At 46.6% G+C, this 24,729-nt stretch overlaps 1 protein-coding gene and 1 pseudogene across 1 annotated transcript; one reads left to right on the forward strand and one right to left on the reverse strand.

The window, feature by feature from the left end:
• Positions 1-8,786, forward strand: part of LOC123076544 (putative serpin-Z8) — a 62,494-nt pseudogene extending 53,708 nt beyond the window's left edge.
• Positions 8,787-21,168: 12,382 nt separating this feature from the next.
• Positions 21,169-24,503, reverse strand: LOC123080572 (uncharacterized). Its single transcript, XM_044503500.1, has 10 exons — positions 23,789-24,503; positions 23,495-23,686; positions 22,691-22,798; positions 22,563-22,601; positions 22,373-22,468; positions 22,196-22,285; positions 21,975-22,091; positions 21,832-21,870; positions 21,598-21,648; positions 21,169-21,515 (listed from the first exon to the last, which is right to left on the reverse strand). Exons 1-10 carry the CDS (start codon positions 24,383-24,385, stop codon positions 21,420-21,422), a joined length of 1,425 nt encoding a protein of 474 aa, XP_044359435.1. The 5' UTR covers positions 24,386-24,503; the 3' UTR covers positions 21,169-21,419.
• Positions 24,504-24,729: the final 226 nt, after the last annotated feature.

Consider the following 24,729-nt stretch of genomic DNA (forward strand, 5'->3'; position numbering starts at 1 on the left):
ATCGCCCGTGCCTGCCCTCCCCCCCACCCGAGCCGGCCCTCCCCCATGGTGAGCTCCCTCCCTCCCTCTCTGTAGCAATTTTTGTGTGAATTAAGTTGTTGTTCATAGTTATGTAATTAGATGGATGGATGCATTATGTATGATGATAGTTAGATGGTAGATGATTTGATGATAGTTAGAAATGTGAGAAATGCAAAACAATTAGATGATAGATGATGATGTTGATGATGATAGATTATGATGTTAATGATGATAGATGATGATGTTGATGATAGATGATAATGCTTTTTTTATGCCTTGATAATTTTTAGATGATGATGATGATAGATTTCCATTTTTTTGCGGAAGAGATGATAAATGATGATGATTGTTGGATCATGGTAAATGACGATGATGATGATGGTTTTTTTATGCTTCGATGATTGTTACATGATGATAGATGACGAATATATTGTGATGTACTTAATTATTGTCACGGTGCAGGTTCTGTGGTGTTCCATCTCGGTGAAGTGATCGGCGTAGGAGCTTTTGGTCCCCGGTCGTCTGTCAGCTATTCGAATACTTCCTCTACAGCCGAGCGTGAGCTACGAATCATGTGACTAGATTTCATTCTCAAGTCATGTCGCGTAACCTAGGGGTCTCCCGTCCGAAAGGGTTGCATCGATAAATATGCATTCAATTGCATATTTATCACCGCAACTCTTTCGGATTGTCCAGCGTTTTCCACGGACAGCCCGAGGATGTGTAGATTGGGTATGTTCTCCATGTTCTACCCCGTTCCGAGACAGGATTTCGGCGGCGCCTCCCCATTGTTCTCCGGAGCACATTCTCTCGGCTATTTGCCGAGACGTGTATCTGGAGAACAGCGGGGAGGTGCTGCCGAAATTTTGTCTCGGAACGGGGTAGAATGGAGAACGTACTCAATCTACACATCCTCGGGTGGGATTAGGACCCATCTTTACCTATTAGAGATGTAGGTGGATTAAACGCGGTAGAAACTGAAAATTTGATGTGATTAATTTAAATGAATCCTTAATTATGTTGTGTGGCTTGCAAAAAAGCAGAGGATGGCAGATAATCAGTGGATGTACAGTGGTTTTATCCGTCGGAATCGAGTAACATCAGAGTGGATCGCGAAAACCGATGTCTATTTGAAGGAGATATTCCGTCGTCCAATGAGAATTATCCCACCATGCCCCTGTGTGAGATGTGCCAGACGTCACCGTAGAAATCAGACGGACATGAGTGAGCACCTTCGCACGCACGGATATATGCCAAATTTTGACATGCCGCCGATAAACATAGCCGAGCAGGACCGTGGTAGAGAGGAGGTGATGCGACAACGCATCGATGGATATGAGGACGACGGGGTCAGGGACATGCTAGATGATGTCATTGTTGCAGAAACGGGAAATGCGACACCTTCAGAGAATGAACCGGAGGAGCCGGAGGCAACCGCAAAGGCCTTCTTGGAGGTCTTGGCCTCGTCGAAGAAACCTCTTTATGCGGGGGCGAAAATATCTCAGCTGGATGCCATCTCGCAACTGATTGCAGTCAAGGCTGAGTACGGCTGTAGCCAGAAATGCTTCGAAGCATTCTTGGGAGTATGGGCTAACAGCCTCCCTGAGGGTCATGAACTGTCGAAAAGCATGTACGATACAAAGAAAATCACGAAGGCACTCTCTATGGATTATGAGAAAATAGATGTTTGCCCGAAGAATTGCCTTTTGTTTAGGCACGAGTATGCGGATGACAAGTACTGTAGGCAGTGCGGTTCGTCTCGGTACATTGAGGTGGTCGGTGAGGATGGTGAGAAAAAGCAGCTAACCATCCCCGTTAAGGTTCTTCGGTATCTTTATTTTATAAAAAGATTGCAGCGCCTTTTCATCACGAAGGAGTCTGCCAAAATGATGAAGTGGCACAAGGAAGGTATAAGGTACAATCCAAAAAAAATCGTACATCCATCGGAAGGGGAAGCATGGAAGTCGTTCGATGAAGAATACCCCGAGGAAGCAGCCGAGGCTGGGAATGTCAGAATAGCCATATCAGGTGATGGGTTGAATCCATATGGTATGTCGTCCAATCCATACAGCTGCTGGCCCGTGTTTGTAATTCCGCTCAATCTTCCTCCCGGTGCCCTAATGCAACGCAAGACCATGTTCTTGTCGCTCATCATTCCGGGGCCTGATTATCCGGGGAAGCAATTGGGTGTGTTTATGCAGCCGCTGGTGGATGCTTTGCACCATTCTTGGTACTTTCCGACGTTGACATACGACCGGAATCTGCAGAGAAATTTCTTGATGAAAGTTTGGTTGCACTATTGCATGCATGACTTTCCCGGCTATGCTCTATTCTGCGGATGGTGTACAAGTGGGAAGATGCCATGCCCAGTGTGCATGCAGGCTCTGCGAATGATTTGGCTGAGTAAGGGTGGCAAGTATGTAGCCTTTGACCTGCATCGACAGTTCCTCCCTCCAGACCATCCAGACAGGGAAGACAAGAAGAACTTCACGAAAGGCCGGGTTGTTCATGAAGTAACCGAGATTCCAACATTTTCGGGGGCAGATGTTCTTGCTCAGCTAAAAGCTCTCCAGCCTAAAGTCAAAGGCAAAGCCAAAGCCAAAGCCAAAGGCTTCGAGGGATATGGTGAGACGCACAACTGGACTCACATTACCCCCTTCTCACAGCTTCCCTATTTCAAGGACCTCAAACTTCCTTACAATATCGATGTGATGCACACCGAAAAGAATGTGGCAGAGTCCCTTTTCCACACGATCCTCAATATTCCTGATAAGACGAAGGATAACGTTAAAGCTAGAGCCGATCAACAGAGAATTTGTGATAGACCACGTCTAAACATGGAGCCTCCCACAGGCGGTCGAAAAAACTGGTTCAAGCCAGATGCTGACTTTGTCCTTAAACCGCCAGAAAAAAAGGAAGTACTTACCTGGCTGAAACACATTTTGAAGTTCACCGATGGTTATGCATCGAATATAAGTAAGGGAGTCAATCTTTCAACGGGCAAAGTGACTGGCCTGAAGAGTCATGACTACCATGTATGGATTGAGCGGATAATGCCGGTGATGGTTTGAGGCTATGTCCCCGAGCATGTCTGGCGAGTGCTTGCCGAGCTAAGCCATTTCTTCCGCACGCTCTGTGCTAAAGAAGTAAGTAAAGACGTGATTGAAAAATTGCATAAGAAGGCACCGGAGTTGATAGTCAAGCTAGAGAAGATCTTTCCGCCAGGCTTCTTTACACCGATGACACATCTCATTCTGCACCTCGCGAACGAGGTATTGTTGGGGGGGCCTGTGCAGAATCGCTGGCAGTACGGCCCTGAGAGACAGAACAAGCATCTCCGACAGAAATGTGGAAACAAAGCTAAGATTGAAGCTTCCATAGCTGAGGCAGTTATCCTAGAGGAGGTGTCAGACCTCAGGACATCATACTATCCAGACCACGTTCCCCATCTGCATAACAAGGTGCCTCGATACAATATAGAAGAGCCGAATTATCAACCCAAGCTCTATCTATTCAACGCGCAAGGTGGGAGGGCTGGGGCCTCGAAACCTTATAACATGCCACGACAAGAGTGGGAGGACCTCATGTTCTATATCTTGCACAACATCAGGGAAGTTGAGGAAGTGTGGATGAGGTAATACCACTACACCATTCCTTTATGTCTTCCACATCATCATGTTTTATGTTCACTTAGTCCTGGTTTAACACCGGTTTTCTTTTTTTTAGTGATTTCGTTCAAGAGGAATGGACGGGAATGAATCCTCCTACTGAGGCGGAGGCACTTACTCTTCTCCATCATGGAAACCCTGGACGTAAAAATTTTGTTGCTTGGTTCATGGAGAAAGTAATTGTCCACACTCCCCTATTAAATACCTAGTTCAACATTTATTAGTTAACTAATGCACGCAACAATTTCAATTATACTTGTAGGGAAAAGATCCGAACATATCTATGGATGATGAATTGAGATGGGTTTCCATGGGTTTTGACCCTGCCGTCATGACATGTAAAAAGTATGATGTGAATGGGTATCGGTTCCATACAGAGGATCACCAGAACAGCCGGCCTGATCCCAAAACTATAAATACCGGAGTGTACACCCCCGGTCAAAATTCAGTAGACTACTACGGAAGGGTACAAAATATATACGAGATTAAATTCCACCAGGGGCGTGAGACCCTAAGTCTGCCTGTGTTCAAATGTCGATGGTTCGATCCGCGGGAGGGGGTAAAACATACGCCTTCCATTGGTTTGGTCGAAGTTAAACCATCAACCGTCTATGCCGGAGCCGATCTCTTCATTGCGGCTACCCAAGCTACACAAGTATATTATCTGCCTTACCCATGCCAGAAAGAGTACCTAAAGGGTTGGGAAGTTGTGTTCAAGGTGTCGACACATCGTAAGCTACCGAACCCGAATGAAGACGATTACTACAACATTAACCCCATGACATACGAGGGAGTGTTCTATCAAGAGCAACCTGATGATGATGATGATGTGGTTAGAAACGATGACGCTAGACCATTGGGTGATTATGATGTGGATCCAAACGACGACGAAGCACGGAATGATGGTGAGACCATTGTCAATGAAAATGACATACTTATGCTAGAAAAGTTAAACTTAGACGCTGACGACGAGGAAGAGCCTCCACCTCCGTCAGACAACGAAGATGATATTATTGATAGTGATGATGAGACGGACCGAGAAAGAGGTTACAACAGTGATGATTCATATGGTTTCTAGCAGATGTACGTGTCAAGTCTTTTTTTCTATAGTTTAGGAATATGCCTTTTATGCCTTTTTATTAATGTGTTTATTTTCATGCCTTTTCCTTCATTTCATTAATTTACTAATTGCTTATTCTCTTTTCAATGCAGGTTCGTGGAACATGGGCAAGGGGAAGGCCGACGGCGTGGGTTTCCTACGCAAGGTCGTTGGCCTGCCTAGTCGGAGTGGTCGAGCACGTAATCCTCCCCCCCCCGGCTACTTGACGATGACTCCTCACAGGGAGGTCGAGGGAGAGGTGCCCCTAGAGGAGGAGGGGGCGGGGGGTGAGCCCCTAGAGGGCAAGGTGGGGGAGAGCCACTACAGGGGGTCGCGGCCAGAAAGAGCGCACCCTCACCGACTTAGGGGTGTTGTTTTCGAGGCCATCCTCTAGTGAGGTACCCTCCTCTAGTGAGGAGGAGGAGGAGGAGGACGAGGTAGGCGAGGAGGAGGAGGTTCGGGATGGGGCCGAGGAGGAGGTGGAGGAGGAGGACGAGGATGAGGAGGAGGTTGGGGAGGGGAAGGCAGGCGAGGAGGAGGGTGGTGGCGGGGATGATGGTGCTGGCGGGGAGGGGGTTGACAACAAGGGGTGGCTGCGTGGTAACGCAAAGCTACCAAAGCAGGTTCCTGCTACTGAGGAGCAGAAGTGGCTCATTGAGCCCACGGGGAAAGAGTAGGTGCCACTTTATAATAATTTCATTATTTTGCTTGTCACATGCTCATTCTGGTTGTTATTTATTTTGCTTGTCACATGCTAATAGTTCATTCTTTTGCAGCAACTGGATATATTCTAAAGGGGTCCGTATTCCCAACGGCCTCATCACCGTCCTGCTGAAGTTACACTGGCCAGGGTTGTACTGTCCGGATCCAGTCAGGCACCCGGACCATCTGGTCTTGGCCACGAGCTGGGAGCACTGGGAAGCGGCCCTCCACGCGGAGCATGGGACCATGCCAAGGCCGTGATCACCACTTTCTGGGTGAGTTCTCTTCAGAAGTACAAGTCCATTCTAGTTTCATGAATGATTTAACTCATGGCTTCTTCCATTCTTGTTTCGTGCATGATTGTAGAAATTCTATCGAGTTCTCCCGGAGCACAGGGGCAGAGCGGACCAGATCGTGCTACGCCAATGCAAGAAGAAGGCCCGCCAGATGCAGTACGAGGTGCGCTATGTGGCCATCTCGACATACTACCACGACTATCTTGGTGTGAAGATGACCAAGGAAGAAGCGCGGAGGATGGGCATTACCTTGGAGAGGGACGAGTTCTTGGCGGTAAGTATAAAAGATTTTTCATTATGCTTTCATTATGCTTTCATTACCTTGTGGTACATTTCACCGTTTCGTGTTGACATGTATTATGTAGGTGTGTCCAAATTGGTGTTATGGAAAAGATGAGTCCTGGGCGGCATTGGTGGATCTTTGGTGTGATGAGGCTGGAGCCTGGGCGGCTATGAGAGTCAAAAACAAGGCTAACCGAGGGAAGGAGGGAGTACATGCTCAGGGAAACCGAAACCACTATCTCCACAAGGCAGTTAATGTATGACTAGCTAACCCCATTAAACATTCTTCTTCTTCTATTTACCATCACTTTCTTATGTATGAGTAACCTTTGTTTGATGGTGCAGGAGGAGAAACTGAAGCGGCCGCTCTCACACATGCAGGCGTGGGAGATCGCCCATACGCGGAAGGACCCCAAGCCTGGCGAGCCCAAGTACTACGGCAAGAAGACCGCGGGGAGGAAGAAGGCCTACTCCGAAGGGTATCTGGCGTTACATCCTGACACACCTGACCCCATTGCAGCGGATCTGGACGAAAGGGTGGTGGTGGGCATGGGGCCGAAGGAGCACGGTCGGGAGGCGGTTCTCGATGCTGTGATCACTCCGTCTATCTCCTACACACAGCTCCGTCGGATCGACCCGACCCTGAGCCAGCGCACGAGCACGCGCATGAGCAGTGCACCGTCACTGTCCCTCTTTCAGGAGCAGCAAACTGTAAGTATTTTCCCTTTTATCTTCATTGTTCCCTTTATTTTCCGCATTTAGTAGTTTTATGAGTCTCATCATGTCATACTATAGGCCTACATGGAGTACACACGCCAGGAGACCATGGCGTGGCACGACCGCCTGCATGCATACCATCAGCAGAGGGATCGCGAGATGCAGCACGCTTTTCAGGAAATGGCGGCCGGCAGGTGTCCTCAATGGCCATCAGCAGAGGGTCCTCCAGCACAACCAGTGCTGCTGACCTTTGAGGAGTTTGTGGCACATTCCGCTGGCCCCTCGCCGGTTAGTTCATCCCCAATCAATTCACCCAAAGCATGTCATGCCTTTCAACACAGTCTTATATCTCGTTAATATATCTTTTCAACATCCAGGGAACAGGTGCATCTACCGTTGGCGGTGGTCTTCGCAACACTCCCGAGACACGGAGCCCGACCACTCCGATCCACGGAGACGGAGGCGGAGGCGGTCTTGGCGGTAGCGCTGCCGCTAGCAGTGACGACCTGGGCTTCGGCGGTCTTGGCGGTGACGACCTCCGCGGTGCTCGACGTCCTGGCGCTTAAGTCTTTCTCGATGCTATGATACTTGCTTGTTCTCGATGCTATGATACTTGTATGCTTGTGATGATACTTATCTTATTGTTGTTTGTGAGATTTTATATGCTTTGTGGTGATGATACTTATATGTGTGATGCTTTGCGATGCTTCTTAGCGATGCCAATTTGTTGTGTGATGTTGTGTATATGCTGTTTGTTCTATATGCTGTTTGTTATATATTCAAATGAATTGAGCTGAAAAGAAACAGAAAAAAAATAGACAGAATCTATGCCGACGGCCTGGCCGTCGGCATAGGCCTGGCGTGAGCTCCCAGTGGACGACACGTGGAAACTATGCCGATGGCTAGGCCGTCGGCATAGGCCTGGCGTGAGCTCCCAGTGGACGACACGTGGCACGTCTATGCCGACGGCCAGGCCGTCGGCATAGACCTGCCCCAGGAGCGCCCAGTATCTGACACGTGGCGTGTCTATGCCGACGGCCTAGCCGTCGGCATAATTTCAAACTAAGCCGACGGCTGGGCCGTCGGCATAGACACGCCCATGCTGAACGGCGTCTCGCCACGTGGCGAGAAGCCATTGGGCAGCACTTGACGGCGGCCGCCGTTAGGCGATGACGTTGCCGACGGCCAGAGCCGTCGGCATAGATGTACGGCCATCGTCGGCATAGGGTCTATGCCGACGGCTTTTCTATGCCGACGGTCATCCTGGCTAGGCCGACGGATATGTTGCCGACGGCCCTATGCCGACGGGGGCCGTCGGCATAGGCCTGACCCGACGGCTAGTCATGGCTATGCCGACGGCCCGGCATAGGGTGCGATTCCGGTAGTGACGGCCAGGTTGACGTACCCTTCATGCAGAGCCGGGAGTCGCAGTTCGTCGCCGTGCACCAGGGGTTCAAGGTGCTCAAACTCCGGTACAAGATGGGGGCGCCAGATCACAAGGGCACCACAAAACATTCTCCTCCATTGGGTCGCCCTGATTCTGATCCCTACAGCTACAATGGTGTTGGTGCTGCTCCGTACGCCCATCCCCGCGTGAGTGCTGCATACAACCGTGGGGGTGGGGGTCCGTCTCCAAATTATTTTCCCGTCAGACCTCACCCATACTTCCACCAACATTACTATCCTCCTCCGTTCCGCAACTCCTTCTCTCCCTACACCTATCCGAGGCCATATCCTCCTTATGGTGCACTTGGCCCCGTTGGCTACCCTCCTAACCCCTACTTGCCCCGCCATGATGCATTTGGCAACAGCTACTACGCGCCTAACGAGGAAGGGACTGAAGCTGCGGCGGTCACCATCACCGAGTGCGGCTATGGAGGATGCAGCCGATTGCCGCCGCCACCTCCACAAGTGGATTTCATCGTCGACCATCCGTTTGCCTACTACATAATGGAGGAGGCGACCGGCACAGTTGTGTTTGCAGACCCCTCCAAGGAGTAATAGCTAGCTGTTGAGGTCAACCAACACGTTGTTGTCTTTTTTTCATTCAATCCATAATTGCTCTGCTGCATACGAGATTGCCAACCCCGCTTATGATGAATTTATTTATACGGATGACTCTTTTTCACATTGTGCTTCAGTTTGATTATATATTTAAGGGATGTCTTCCTTGTATATGCGTTCTCGAACAAAAATGAGGATCACCTAAACCGTAAACTCCACTCTGCCATGCAATTTACACCGACTAAATATAGATGGCATTTTTTTTTGTAAGTCATGATTAGTTGATCAAATTTAGATGGCATTTGTTTCGAAAGAAACAGAGTCATGATTAGCCGATTGGTCAAAAACTAATTACTACTAGAATAGAGTAATACGTATATCCCCGGTGCTGTGTAATTTTAAATAGGGGATAACCTGTGATAAATATAACATCACACTGTAAAAGACACTTCTTCCAAACGTGTAACACTTGTTGATGAATTATCTTTAATCTTGCTTCTCCTGATACTCATTGTCAGGTGTAAGTGAAGCTCTGACATAGTTATTATTTTGCGATTCAAACAAGAGCATCAGGATTATACAGTCTTGTCTAGTGCACATCAGGATGTTATCCGGCACCTGATGTATCCTGAGTCCTGACATACTCTGAATTTGATTCAGAAGCAAATTTAGCCACTTTGTGAGCTGCTATATTTGCTTCCCTCCCTACATTATATGATATAAATGTTAAAGCCACTACATCCTTCTACCAGCTCTTGTTTTTCTTTAATAATCGGCAAGATGCTAGCTCTATGATGCTTGCTGGATCCCCAAAATGACAGAAGCTCCTGAGAATGAGTCTGCGTTGTTCCTTGTTGAATATTCGGTTTGTTCAACATTCTAGCTCCATCTCTACAAGCTAATTCTTCTCCTGTTAAAGTATTAGGGACTGAGTCATACCACTTACAGCTCGCCGCTACTACAATGCCACCATCAGCATGTCTGGTTATGAATCCTTAAGCTCTTTTTTCTTCTCTTGCATTGAAGGCTGCGTTTACATTACTTTATAGAAGCCTTCTTGTGGACGTTGCCAGCTGATCTCGGTTTTTGTTTTGATTCCTTGTCCTGTTGGTTTTGCACTCAACATCAAATCCACAGCCATATCATGTGCCCACCTGCAAGCTTAAATTGGTTAATCTTGGATTAATTGAGTATTCTCCATGAATTCTGTTATTTTGTAATGTCCACACTGACCACATGCCACACAAAATATATCATGCCTTCTCCGTTCCACATATATCATCATCTAGAATGTCTTGGGCCCAAGTTAGCTCATGCAGTTTGGGAAGCTTAATGCCATAACGTTTCTTAAAAAACTCCTTGAATACTCGGGCATAACGACATTCTGTCAAAGCATCGAAGATAGTATCTTCATTTGCGCCACATTCGACAAGGTTATTAATTTTTCGTTCTGTCCTTTTCAATATAGCTTTTACAGGAATGAAACCTTCAAATGACATGCCACCAGGAAGTTTTTACCTTGGGGGGAATTGGCAAGCTCCGAAGTTTCTTCCGCGACATGATTTCTTCAGTAGTTGAGCTTAATGCAATTCCTTGGAGATGTTCGCTTTTAGCTCTGAACTGCTTTGCTAGTACTTTGTAGGCTGATTTTACTGTGTAGGTGCCATGTCTTTCTTCACCCCAAGCCTTAGGTCATTGTCTAACCTTCCCAAAGGAATATTAAGAGTTTATGTTACTTGCATAGGAGATTGATTACCATATGTAGGTTGGCACGTGCACATAAGGATTCTGGTTTAGTTATCAATTTCCACCCTTGTTTTGCCAACATGGCTAAATTGAATATTTGAAGATTTCTAAACCCCATCCTGCTAATTTTGGTTGGTCAATTTCATCCTATTTCCTCCAATGCATTTTTTTTATCTCGATCTCCTCCCCACCAAAATCTGGACAATATCTTGCAAGTTGTTTTTGAGAGATTAAAACAACTCACTGAGAACAGTGGCACTGCCTGCATGACCGCCAATTCTGTTCCATCTCCCGCCACGTTTCTTACTCTTGTGCATAGCTTCTCAAAAGCTCATGTCGTACTTTCTGTGGCCATTTGGAGGCAAAGATACCTTTCTTCAAGCGCTTATCTTCTTATGTCTAAAGCATGCATCACCTCTTCTTTCATTTGATCAGTGTTGCTTGAGCTGGCGAATCTAGCAGATTTAGATTTATTCACCAATTGTCTTGATCCTTTATTATAGATGTTCAAAATTGAATGAATTATCTCAGCTTCTTGCTCTGTTGCCAATGCTAGTCTTAAGCTGAAGGTACAAACACAACACAGGTTCTTGTTTCTGTAAGATAGGTGATATCATTAACCATTCTCAGAGCCAGAGGTGCATCAAGAAACAGTTAGCGAACGTGCACAGGTTGACAAGTACAAGTACACATGCAAGGTTCTGACTTATGTTGCTTGCAAAAATCTATTTGTGTTTCTTGCAAAAAAATTAGAAGATGTACAATCAAAGACAGATATGCCTGAATAAAGCTCCCAGTTGGCTCCATATATAGAACTGGAACACAACCTGAACCTAGAACTACACTGATGCTGCTGTGAAATTAAAGTACTCTAGAGTCTAGACTGAATATATATATTTCCTTGCTCAAATTGGAAAAATGTTGTAATTGGAGTTACTAGCTACCGTGATGTTATGTCATATGGGAGTAATTTTAACAGGAAACAATATTGCTGTCACAAGTAAACAGTTGAATAATTTCCTATAGTGCAAATGTTCGTCATATTTGCCAAGGGAAACATGCTACTGTATTATTAAGAGATAGTAGGCAATAGTTTGATTCTGATGAAACAAGGAGGATTTGTATACGCAACAGATGTGATTTTCATCTACTTTCATAATGCTCCTTGCTCGATGTACACGTATGGACAAAATGTGACATCAAGAACGAGAAAACAGAGAGGATTTCGGAAGCCGCCGATTTTGTGAAGCATGACAAGCGTTTTATTCTCGCACCAACCATCCTTTCACGATCATCCAGCTTCTATCGAGCTACACCGTCAACATCCTAGATTCTGAACTGGTTTTAGAACAGATCACATGAGGCAATGATAAACTGGACGACTGAGCCTAGGTTATGCAATGCACTGTTCCGTGCAACAAACAAGTTCTCTGTGGTCTTCTGTTTTCTTATTTGGTTATGCCTTGACTTGTTCCGGGCAAGAACAAGTTGTTTGTAGGTTGTATTTCTGTGATGGAATTACTGTCTGCTCTCTTAGTTAACCAGGCCATGATATATGCATGTACCCAATGCTCCACTGTTCAGCTTGATGCTATCTTGTGTTTAATGTGGTTCTGTATTTAGCTCTGCAACATGATTGTTGAATATATGCCAGTGCTTCTGTAATCTCCATCAGCTTTGAAATTTTGCAATGCAATTATCTAGGCAAGAAACATGTTTTAATTAGAATTGCTTTCGGTAACAACATGATGGGCTTGTTCTGGGCTTAGCCCACGTACCTTTTGTAAGTTGGGGCAACATTCCCTGAACATGTATAGAAAAAGTATATCTAAGTTCTCAAAAAAAAGTATATCTCTTCGTGCTTCAAACTTCCTCACCACGTTCCTTGCTTTTGTGCTCGTTTACAGTCTGAAATATTTACTCTTCTTTCATATCTCAGAGTTGCTCAAAAGAATGGAAAACGAGTCACATTACATGTATAGATGTTTTGATTTGCTAGTTCACAATAGCTAAACGATTTCAACTTATCAGCGGTTCTCCAATATAAATCATCCCTTGGCCTGCGTAGAGCATTATAATCCCAGATTCGTAATGGAAGGGTTCCTGTCACTCTTAACAAGAACCTGAGCTCACCATGGAGATGCTGATCTACTTAACGAAGGCGTGCAAACAGGTGAAGGCAAATGGGAAGCATTTAACTCCCTCATCAATCACATGAAGTATCTCTTCCTGCAAGCGAGGGGAAGACTCTACGCAGCATCAACAGATCACCAGACCTTTTATTCTTGTTGGAGGTTTCGTTAGTGGAAGCTCCTCCTTTTTTTTCGTGTGTGATTATAATGTGGCCAACGTTTTCTGCATTATTTGGCATTGGCAGTAGCCTGCCTGTAAAGGGCAGCTTCTACACTGTATATATAAAACCGTCCTAACTGGTACTAAATTTGTGCCACAAGAGGAAAATCATTTTTCGCCAAACAGCTGTGTCCTACTGTTGTGATGGGGAGAAAAGACCAGTTTCCTACAACTACAACGACGGGAGGGTGTGCAGGGGAAGGAAGAGGCGAGACAGAAGAAAGTATACGAGGATCAGAGGTTTAGGGCGGTGTCCATGTACCACTCGTTGGAGGATGATGGTGGCGTCAAAAATGAGTGGTGTTGAAGGCTTGGAGCAGCTGTTGATGATCCCAGTACGTAGGATGGTGGCGCTGTAGGTGTGGGTGCTGGGGATGGCGTAGTCCAGGGTGAGCCAAACCATGGCGTCATTGATTCAGCTGGCGGGAGCAACGGCGGGTGTGGGGCGATGAATGCATGAGGAATGAGAGTTTTTACCGTACCCTATACCGCGAGCAGGGGAGAGAGCGGTATATTAAAATCCGACCACTCATTTTCTGAGGGTAGGATAGGCATAGATTTGTTGTCATGGGAACCTTAGCTACGTCGTCAATCAGAAGATAATGGCGACTGGAAATAGATTTGTTGTCCCATGGCTTCTCTACGGTGTCCTTCAACCTCCTGCTCCGGTAGCTGGAGCCTGGACGGAGGCGCCCCCCGAGTGGTCGTCCTCGACCACGACCTCCGCCTCCAGCTCTTCTTCTTCGTTGCGCACCCGAGGACCACCGCTGGCATCTGCGTGCTCCCTCGCCGTCTCCACTGCGTCTCCGGCCATCTCGTCGCGTCCATCGAGCCAGTGGCGAGCTGCCGCTCATCCCCGCCTCCTTTCCCGTAGTTTTCGTCCACCATAGCATCGTCTCATTCAAACCGGCACCGTATCCGCCATGAACGTGTCCCTGGAGCTCGTCCCACACGCACACAGCCAAGACCCAGCCACGTGCGCGCCAGTTCGCGCTCCATGCCCGCAACAACAACTGCATCGCACGCGCCACAGCCCCGCAGTGACCACTCCCGCCTCTGCACGCGAGCAGCCCCGCAGCCTCGGGTCGCATCTCCGCCGTCAGCGGTCAGCGCGATCCTAGAGGGCGGGACATGGCAGCCAGCAGCCATGGTCTTGCCTGCCCGGCACGGCCAGCCGCCGCTGCGGACGAGCAGCGTGCGCCTGGAGGCATCGGATGTCGAAAGACATCGCCGTCGGTTCCAAGGTGCTCCACCTTGTCGGCCCATCCAACCTTGCCGCGGCGGTCCAGTCCCTGGAGGGCGAAACGGCGGGCCTGAAGTCCGGGACGCGGCCAAGCACGGGTGAGACGGCGCTCGCTTCCGGAGGGCAGGTCGACAGAGTAGATGAGCGCAAAGCTCCGAGACGTGGCAGTTGCAGGTACGAGAGAGAGCAGCGAGGCGCACCTGTGGATACGAAGACGAGGAAAGGACTAGTCACGGCCTCGTGGTGGAGCAGCGGTGTCGGTGTGGCGGGTCCTCCTCCGACGGACGCCTAGCGGCAGGAGGAAAAGAAGGAGGGGGTGGAGGGACGGGAGAGAGCAGCGGGGCGTTGATGCATGGCGAGGAGGATTTCCTAGCAAGACAAACCTCCTGCTTCGCCATAAAAGGCCACGCGCACACCGGCGGTGGCTGGAACTCACGTGGGCACGGCCGGGAACGGGGAGGGAGGGCCGGTGGGGTGGGCTAAATTTTTTTACTTCCCAAATACCCTCAGGACTTGTATACTGGAGGAAGGGACCAAAGCGGTGCATGCTATACCGCTCGCGACTCCATTGCCAAATTGGAGCCGTATAGATCGGTCGCCACCATCAGATTTTACAAATCGAGCGGTCAATATTTGTCCCCGGGTATCATAAAAGAGCTCGTTGCGAGGGCTCCGGGCAGAAGATCAGCTTACAGAAATCATCCTTATTCTTTGGCCCACACTGTGAAGGACTAGTCAAAGAGAGAATAAAACATAATGTTGGGGTACAGGATGATACACTGCATGCTACTTACCTTGGTACGCCGACCTTGGTGGGACGTTCCCCATCGAATAGCTTTAACTTTCTCACTGGCCGGCTTTGGAAACATCTAAATGGATGGAGCGATCGGCCTATATCAAGGGCAGGGGAAGAAGTCCTCTTGAAAGCTGTAGCTCAGGCGATTCCTACTTATGTTAGGAGCTGCTTTCAGATCCCCATTACAGTGTGTGACAAAATAAGAAAGCCCATGTCCAACTTCTGGTGGGGATTTGAAAATAGAAAGAAGAAGCTTCACTGGATATCATGGAAGTGGTTGTCTGCACCAAAACATCTTGGTGGTATGGGCTTTCGCGATATGGCGATCTTTAACCAAGCTATGCTCGGGAAACAATGCTGGAGACTTTGACTGAACCTAATTCATTGTGTGGCCGAGTGTTGAAGGGACCCTACTTTCCTGATGGGGATTTCTGGAGTGCGCAATGCCCAAGATCATCTTCTTATACATGGCGCAGTATCATGCATGGCAAGAAATTGCTATAGCAAGGCCTTCTTTGGATAGTAGGAGATGGCAAAAGCATAAACGTGGTTCGAGAAAATTGGATCCCAAACTTTCCATCTAGTATAATCTCCACAATCTCCTCATTAGACGAGAATCAAATGGTTAATTCCCTAATGAAAGAGAATGAACTATTCTGGAATGAAGACATGGTAAGTGACCTCTTTTACGAAGAGATTGCTGGGAGGATTCTTAGTGTCCCAATAAGCTCTAGTGGTTGTACTAAATTTTCATCTTGGCCTCACACTAAGAGTGGAATATACTCGGTGAGGTTTGCATATAACATGGCCAGATAAAAAACATTCTGGAAAGACAGAAGCAAAGATGCCAAAGATGCGATGTCCAATCAAAAGGCCATGGAAAAAGCTTGGAGGAAATTATGGTCAATTCAATGTCCGAACAAGATGAAGGTGGAGAATGGCACATAATTGGCTCCCTCCAGGTATTCAACTTCAAATGTGATCAATCCCAGCAAGGTATGATTGTCATCTCTGTAATAAAGAGGAAAGTGTGGAACATTGTTTTTTTCATTGCCAATATGTCAAAGAAATATGGAAGGAGTTAAAGAAAGATTATGGTATTTGCCTAAAGCTAAAAAAATGTTCATATCAGGCAATGGTTAATGGACTGGATTTCTGAAGCTTCTGAGTTCCACTCCATGATCTTTGCGGTGGCTATATGGCATATATGGGAGAACAGGAACTCATGTCGCAATGGTGAGACAATCTCTCAACCCCTTCATATTGCTGGAAGGATCAAGGCTTATATTGATCTTATCTTGTTGAACAACAACATATGAGCAGGTTCCAGCAGGCGTGAGACATCAACATCAATTCAAAAATGGTCTCCGCCGCCGGAAGGCCTGCTCATGATCAATGTGGACGCTGCAATTTTCTCAAAATCTAGACGCACTGGACTCGATTGGTAATGCGTGATTATAACGGACTGGTGCGAACTGCTTATCGTGGCTTTCTTAATCATGTATACTATTCTGAGGTTGCTAAAACCTATGCTACATGCCAGGCACTCATTCTTGCTGAAAACACAGGGGTCCTATTGGGGATATTACCCCCAAGGGCCAGCTCGTTTTCGAGATAGCCAGGTCTTTCATGTTAGGGATTTGAAAAAAATGACTTGCATTAGCCCCTAAATGCCATGTAGGGTGCTTACAACTGCTTGGGACTTGATCATATAGCAATTTTTGCATGTTATAGCCCCCAAGTGTCGGGTAGTTGGCATGCGGCGACTCAGGGCTTGTAGAAAGGCTTCAGGTGGCTTCTGACCGTCTCTCAGTGATTAAGAAAGTCCAACAACGAAGCATGGACAGATCCCTGACTGGTGCTATTGTCTATGATATCAAGAGTAGAGCTACAAAATTTGCATCATGTACTTTTAGACATGTTGTATGTACTTGTAATGAGGCTGCTCATGTTCTTGCCAAATCGGTAGAACACGATTCTGGTTCTGGTTTAATGAGTGTCCTAATATGATCAGATCCATTATCTGTGATGAACAACTATGATATGAATGAAAAGAGTTGTCCATTTCTGGAAAAAAAATACAAGAGAATGGTCTTGGCATTTGAATATGAGTAACGAAGCCGAGGCGGAGACGATGGCAGACAGAGACGTGGCCCTAGATCACGGAGGTCCTTTCCTTTCGCCATCTGGCTGCAGCAAGGGGCACCGAGGGGGGGGCGATGTTGGGATAGACCATGCCGCCTCGTTCCATCGTTCTGCCCTAAATTCTTCCTCCATTGGTAAGAGCATCTACAGCCGGGCGCCCTAAACCAGCCTCAAACGCCCGGGCGGCCTGCCCGGTCATTGACCGGTCACGATTTCTTGACCCAGACACCCCCTCAAACGAGCCTCAAACGCCCGGACTAACCGGTGATACGTCTCCAACGTATCTATAATTTTTTATTGTTCCATGCTATTATAATATCACTCTTGGATGTTTTATATACAATTATATGTCATTACATATCATTTTCTGGGACTAACGTATTAAGTTAGTGTCAAGTGTTAGTTGCGGTTTTTTGCCTGTTTTTGGTTTTCCAGAATATCATTACCAAACGAAGTCCAAATGCCACAAAACTTTTTGTTGATTTTTTCTGGACATAAGAGACCCTAGAAGCTTCGGAGGAAGTCAGAAGCCGAAGGAGGTGGCCACAATCCACCAGGATGCGCCGGGGGGGTAGGCACGCCCTGGCGCCTTGTGGGCCCACCTTTGCTCCATTTGACCAAATTCTGCCTCTATGAATTCTCTAAAATCGGGAAACCAACAAAGAGCCACCCAAAACACTTTTTCTGCCGCCGCAAGTTTCTGTTCTCGCGAGATCCCATCTAGAGGCCTTTTCTGATACTCTGCCAGAGGAAAATCCATCACGGAGGGGCTCTACATCAATCTTGCTGCCCTTCAATGATGTGTGGGTAGTTTACCGCAGACCTACGGGTCCATAGCTAGTAGTTAGATGGCTTCTTCTCTCTATTTGAGCTTCAATACAATGTTCTCCTTGATGTTCTTGGAAATTTATTTGATGTAATCCTTTTTTGCGGTGTGTTTGTTGGGATCCGATGAATTATGAGTTAATGATCAGATTATCTATGAATATTATTTGTTTCTTCTCTGAACTCTTTTATGCATAATTATTATAGCTTTGTATTTCTCTCCGATCTATTGATTTGGTTTGGCTAATTAGATTGATTTTTCTTGCAATGGGAGAAGTGCTTTGTGATGGGTTCAATCTTGCGGTGATCTATATCCCAGTCACAAAAGAGGACAATACACATATTTGTATTGTTTCCATTAAGGATAAACCGATGGGGTTTATTCATATTGATTGAGTTGACTTTGTCTAAATCATGTCATCTTGCTTAAGGCGTTACTCCTTTCTTTATGAACTTAATACTCTAGAGGTATGCTGGATAGCGGTCGATGTGTGGAGTAATAGTGGTGGATACAGGCAGGAGTCGGTCTACTTGTCTCAGACGTGATGTCTATATACATGATCATTACCTTGGATATCGTCATGATTATTCGTTTTTCTATCAATTGTCCAACAGTAATTTGTTTACCCATTGTATGCTATCTTCAACGGAGAAGCCTCTAGTGAAAATTATGCCCCCCAGTCTATTTTATCATATATTAAAATTCAAAAATATCTTGCTGCAATTTTATTTACATTATTTTATTTTGTGTTTTTTACTGTCTTTCTATCACTACGAGATTTGATCTTTGCAATTAACCGCCAAGAGATTGACAACCACTTGTTTGCGTTGGGTGCAAATATTTGTTATTTTGTGTCTAGGTACTGCTAACGAGGTGTTGCTTGGTTTTCCTACTGGATTGATAACCTTGGTTCTTAACTGAGGGAAATACTTATCTCTACTGTACTATATCATCCTCTCCTCTTCGGGGAAATCCCAACGTAGCTCACAAGTAGCAACCATCACCCCTCATATCCAGCCCAAATATGGGCCAATATGGGCACGCCCGAACACGCCCGCCACGTCGGACTGACGGTGGAGTCCCACGAGGAAACGCCGAAAAACCGACAGTCCGAATCACGTCTCCTTCGTCGAACCAGTGGCGCTGAGTAGCGCCGCTCCGGCTGGCTGTGTAGTGCCTAGCCCGACTATTTAAGTCGACCGGCGGCACCGAAACTCTAGCATCCACATTTTCCTCCGCCTATCCACCGCCGCCACCACATTCCACTCCACCCGTCCGCCTAGTAGCCATGCCCCCACGCCGCCGGGTGAGGAGCGAGCCATTTGTAACGTCGAAGCGCCGGCTCGAGCTCCTTGAGTAGATCCAGGCAAGGGGCGAAGCCCGGGTCATCGCGAGGCTACCTTCGGATTTTGTGGGTTCGAAGGAGTTGGAGGAGGAGGTGGAGGAGGACGAGGAGGAGGTGGAGGAGGAGGAGGATGTGGGGGAGGCTGGCGGCGCGGATCTGCAGGCGGAGTAGCAGGACATCCTCGATTCCTTCCGGTTGGAGTAGGCTGTGGAGGCTAGATGTCGTCCCCGGCAGGAGATGGAGGCGCAGCACGCTACGGAGGAGGCGGAGATGCTCGCCTACATGGATGAAGTCGAGTAGGAGGAGGATGAGTCGGAGCCCTCCTACCCGCCTGTCCAGCCGGCGCCCGACACCATCATCAAGGACATCTTCGACTACGATGAGTAGCTAGGGTAGTACGTAGTATGTAGTACGTAGGATTTCATTTGCATGCTTTGTATGGATCTAGGGGTTGAAATATGACAGAGTCAGATGCAGAGTGGCTAATTTGAGGCGTGACCGGTCACTGTCCGCGGACACGCTCGGTCGCGTCCGCGGGTGTTTGAGGGGCCGAATTTGCAAAGTCCGACTATAGATGCCCTAAGTTGGGTCGGCAGGGAACTCGAGGTTGATCACCGACTCGCCTAGTCGCCCTCTCGAGTCTGGATACAGGGCACGTCCCCATCGCCTTCCCGTTTCGTCTCCCATGCCCTACTCATTTTCGGTGGAGTCTGCGCCTTGTCCGTCGCCCGTGAACGTGAGGTCCACGCAGGGTCGGTCCTGAGATTTCAGGGGCCCGGAGCGAAAATACACCCGGGGGCCCTTTATGTATCCAAAATTATAATCATTATGTGCATGTTTAGATAAATTTTAAACACGAATTGTTCTTAATTTTTTATCATGGAGTGCAAAACCAGCTGGTCGACCTAGTTCCAGGATCTAATTATATATTATTATATTAATTATTTCTCACTTTTGCTAAGATTTTAACAGGGAAGTTTCATACATTGTATATTTCATAGTTTGGCAAACAGAAAGTAATTTGAACTGCTCCTGGTGGCACGCAGGTAGAATAACTTTATAATTTGCAACACTAAAAAATAATTCTTTTAGCAACTAAAAATAATTTTGCCACCTAATCATATTGAATCGACCATGAATCCTCCAATTAATTTCAGCTTGGCTATCATCATTATCTCATGGATTCTAGACATCCTCTCCCCTCGTCTTTCATCGATCTCCAACACAACCAGATAATTAATCAGAAGGATTGCATTAAAAAAATAGTCAAAGGACAACTACGCCCTACTCTTCACGGCTAATTCACCAGATCTAATTCATCGCAAAAAAAAATCACCAGATCTAATAATTTTGGCACTAACTAGTCACATATCAATCTAGCTAGCTCCATTGGATGATGCATCAGGAAGATGCTAACCTGATCTCTGTATTTCAAAACTGCCTGCCAGGGCCGGTGCCCGGTGGTGTTGTTACTCCTGTCCATGGCGATGAACATGAAATTAGTCGATCCGCCAGGCCTCTGTGTCGGCAGCAAGGTCGTCCTCGGGCTTGCCAGACTCTTTTTTTCATGGTAATACGTGTCTCATTTATATCTAAAAATCAAAATACAAGTGCATGTCTCTGGGTTGATTGCTCATGTCGTCATGCGTGGACCTAGCGAGGGAAATGAAAGTTCCACCAATTTAGGGAATCGTTGATTTACTTGCCCACAGGTAATGTTCACTGTACGCTACATGTACAGGTCTGTTGCATCAAAATTAGCAAAGAATCATTTTTTCTCATGGGCCCGATACAGAGAGCACACACGTACTTGGGGCCCAGGGCGGCCCCTCCATCAGGGCTGGGCCTGGGTCCACGATGGAAATGGTGGCACCGGCGCTGTTGTCATCCCTCCACACACAAATATAAGATCTTTAGGACTACACATGCGGACCAAAATGAGGAACATACACACTAAAATGTGTCTACACACATCCGAGTCAGGAAAAAGTTAGAACATATTATGTGTGAACGGAGAGAGTAGGAAAAAGTTAGACATCATCATATAAGATCTTAAGGCACATCTTATGTTGGGTAACATATTAAGAATTTGCTCAAAGGGTACGTCATATATAAGCCCAGGTGTACTTGGGCATCTAATGCCAAACGATCACCGCGGACTCCAGCAACAAACACATCTACGCTGGTATCTCGGCCTTGGGAATCATTCCTAAGACTTCTGCAATCTGGAGCTTCTTCCTGGCGTAGTGTGCATACGTCTTTGGCAATGCACGCTGAAATTGGAAAAGAATGAGCTATTACATACAAAACCTGCAAGCGGAAACAATATTGCCTAACAATATCTATACAACCAACCTTGTAATTAATTTCCTGCGCAATCAACTCTTGGACTCTCCAATCCGGAAGCTATACACACCAAGGAGAGACATCAGACAATGATATAATATACTCCCTCCGGTCCATAATAAGTGTCGCGGTTTTGAACTAAGGTTGAACTAACCTTACTTCAAAACCACGACACTTATTTTGTATCGGAGGGAGTAGTATATAACAGATTCCAAAGCATGGACCACACCACACTATACTTACCTTCACTTCCTTACTAATGCCCTCTGTGCACCGGCGGAACTGCAAAGGGAAGACGGTTAAAGCATTTGCATCGTAAGAGATACTACTTAACCAATGAAAACACATACAGAACACCTATGAACAACAACAACAACAAAACCTACTTGTCGCTCCAGTTGCAAAAAGCCTCCGGGCCGCTGCAGCTCGGCCTTCAAAGTTTTCTGGCGCGATGGTACCAAATTCTCAGTGCAAACTTCCTGCAGAGCATCTCTGAAACTTGTCTACATGTTGTCCAACAAAGAAGAAAACAATACCACCAAGCATAAACAGGGTTAGAACACAACAAAGAAATAAACTGCTCTTAGTTCTGATGTACAATGCTGACCTGACCCTTGATCCGCTTCCAAATCTCAAAATAGGCACGGTCAAGATCTTTCACAAACACGACATAAAAGCGAGTCCTCCATATATACTCCTAAATTTAATCAAAAGATTGCAATTGTCAGATACAACCATAACTAGAGCTGACAATCTAAACGAGCAAGGGGCAAAGGAATTGTACCATGAAACCATAATATGCTAGACCGAAATCAATGTTGTGGAACTCAGCAGCAATCCTAATTGCTTGGTAAAAACCTTTACGACGGATTTGATCCCACTAAATAGAAGAACAGGAAAGTTAATGTGATGCTACAACGTATATGTAGAGATTAGTTGTCATTACATGGTTTTGAGAGGTCATATAGGCCTACCTCCGGAGTACCTTCTTTAAGCACATGATTTTCAAGCCACTGTTAAGAACAGAAGGTTGTTAGTCCAATTTCCTTTTTACTAAACAGAGTTTTAAACTTGGACTAGCTGATCGCTGCACCATGCATACCTTAATTTCCTTGACCATCTTTTCCCAGTACAGCACATAGTCTCTATCAGCTTCATGGGTGTTATAAAACAAGATGTACTGACTCAAGCTTCCATACTCACTCCAAGCCTGCACCAGAAAAGAAGGAAAGCAACATATCACAGTTGTCCTGAGAATAACAAGCACTGAGCATAAGGGCACGGAATGCTCTTAGGATCATATGTGTGTGTGCCTATTATTTTATAGTACTAGCACACTTCAAGAAATTACAAAAAAGAAAAACAGTATTGTAACATGCAACATATACAGGGACTCAAGATATTAGGCAAAACTCCATTTACACAAACAGAAAAAGGATGGTACTCTATTTGGGAGCAGTCTGCATGTGGACCTCTTGTCAATTTTTTAGGACTTGCCCCACGTAAAAAATGCATCAGCATATTAAACTCTCGGGGAAGAAGGTATAACATTTGTCTTTTTCTTCTACCATGCACATTTTATGAGATTTTCCACAATTTATTGCAAACACACATATAAACTGTGTTTAATCTCCATAAGATGCGAAGTTCATAGTTTTATTTCTGCATGTTGCCAAGAACCTCAGGCTCCTAGAACCAAGAGGTTACTCAACCAAAGCCATGCTATGCTATAAAGAAATGGAGAATAGCAGTCATCATTCGATAACTGTCCAAGCTGTCAAAGAAATATTTGTGGTCATCAATTCAAAGGTAAGAAGAGAAGAAGAAACTGGTTACTGGCTGCATGAGCACAAATTAAGTCTATATGAATCACTGGACTGAAAGTAGTGAATACAGATATACTTACACAGTTAGGGAGGACTAGCCGCTGGTAGTCACTCAAGGACTTAAGTAAACAGAGGTCAGAGTCGAAATACCAGCCAAAGACACCATCTTCCAGGTAAGGAGAGAAACATGTATTCTCCAAGGCAAGCTCCAGAGGGTACTTGGATTCCGATGTAGCTTCGTCTTGCTCGTCGATATGCTTTCCTTTCAGCAACTACACAGATGGACAGTTGAGTAAGTACATAATTAATAGGGTATAACTATGTGTATATGATTGATCGCGATAGACATATAGATGGATTGATATGGGACTAACCAGGTAAGCTTTGATGCGATAACGTACATACTTGACATGGAGCATGCGAAACTCCTCTTGATTCAGCCGAGTCTCAGTGTCGATTCCAGCACGTCTGCAAGCCTTTAGCTTTTCGGAGTAGTTGACGAATTCCTCCTCAGGGATATCATCGCCCATGTCCTCTACAGAATTTCTCTCTCCAACACCTGGCCCGTGGGGTTCGCTCAAGAACTTTTGGATTTGATATTCTACCAGAGCAGCCCGCATCTCATCATCATAGAAATTAGAACGAGTGAGGGCTTGGACAATTTCATCCGAAGGAAGATTTGAGATGTCGTCGTCGGCGGCGGCGGCGCATAACTGTAACTGCAACTCCGCAAGGCGCGAGGCGAGGATTTCATGGTACCTGGACTCGCGAGCCGGCCAGGCGACCGGCGGCTCGTCCAAGGATCCGGACGGCGGCGCGCTGGAAGTCCGCCCGGCCGGCTCGTCCAACGTGCTGCTGCTATCTGATTCGACATGGGATCCAGACAACGATGCGCCTTCTTCACCGCGGCGGCGGCGGGATGATCCTTCGCGAGGAGACCTCCTGCGGAGGCGGCACTTCTTCTGCGTCATCGGCACCAGATCGGCGGTCACACGGGTTGGAGCCGCTGTGACGGCGAGGGGAAGGGGATCGCGATTCGGCGCTAGGGTTTCGTGTGGATGAGGACTGGTGACCTTTGTGCTCTGGGGGAGGGTTCACGGACCATCATATCCTTTCCCAGTCTGGGCCTAAATGACAGCAGGCCCAAATTTTCTTCCGACAGTCCCTTCAAGTTTTTCTTTTTACATATTATTCTTTTGGGACTTGAAATAAATACTGCATATATGCCCGTGCGTTGCAAAAGGGGTAGGAGGACAATTATATGTGCAAAAAACATTTGCAGTCATGCAGAATTTAAGCTTTACCAAAAATGTGG

Source organism: Triticum aestivum, chromosome 3D, assembly GCF_018294505.1.
Source record: "Triticum aestivum cultivar Chinese Spring chromosome 3D, IWGSC CS RefSeq v2.1, whole genome shotgun sequence".
Classification (NCBI taxonomy): domain Eukaryota; kingdom Viridiplantae; phylum Streptophyta; class Magnoliopsida; order Poales; family Poaceae; genus Triticum; species Triticum aestivum.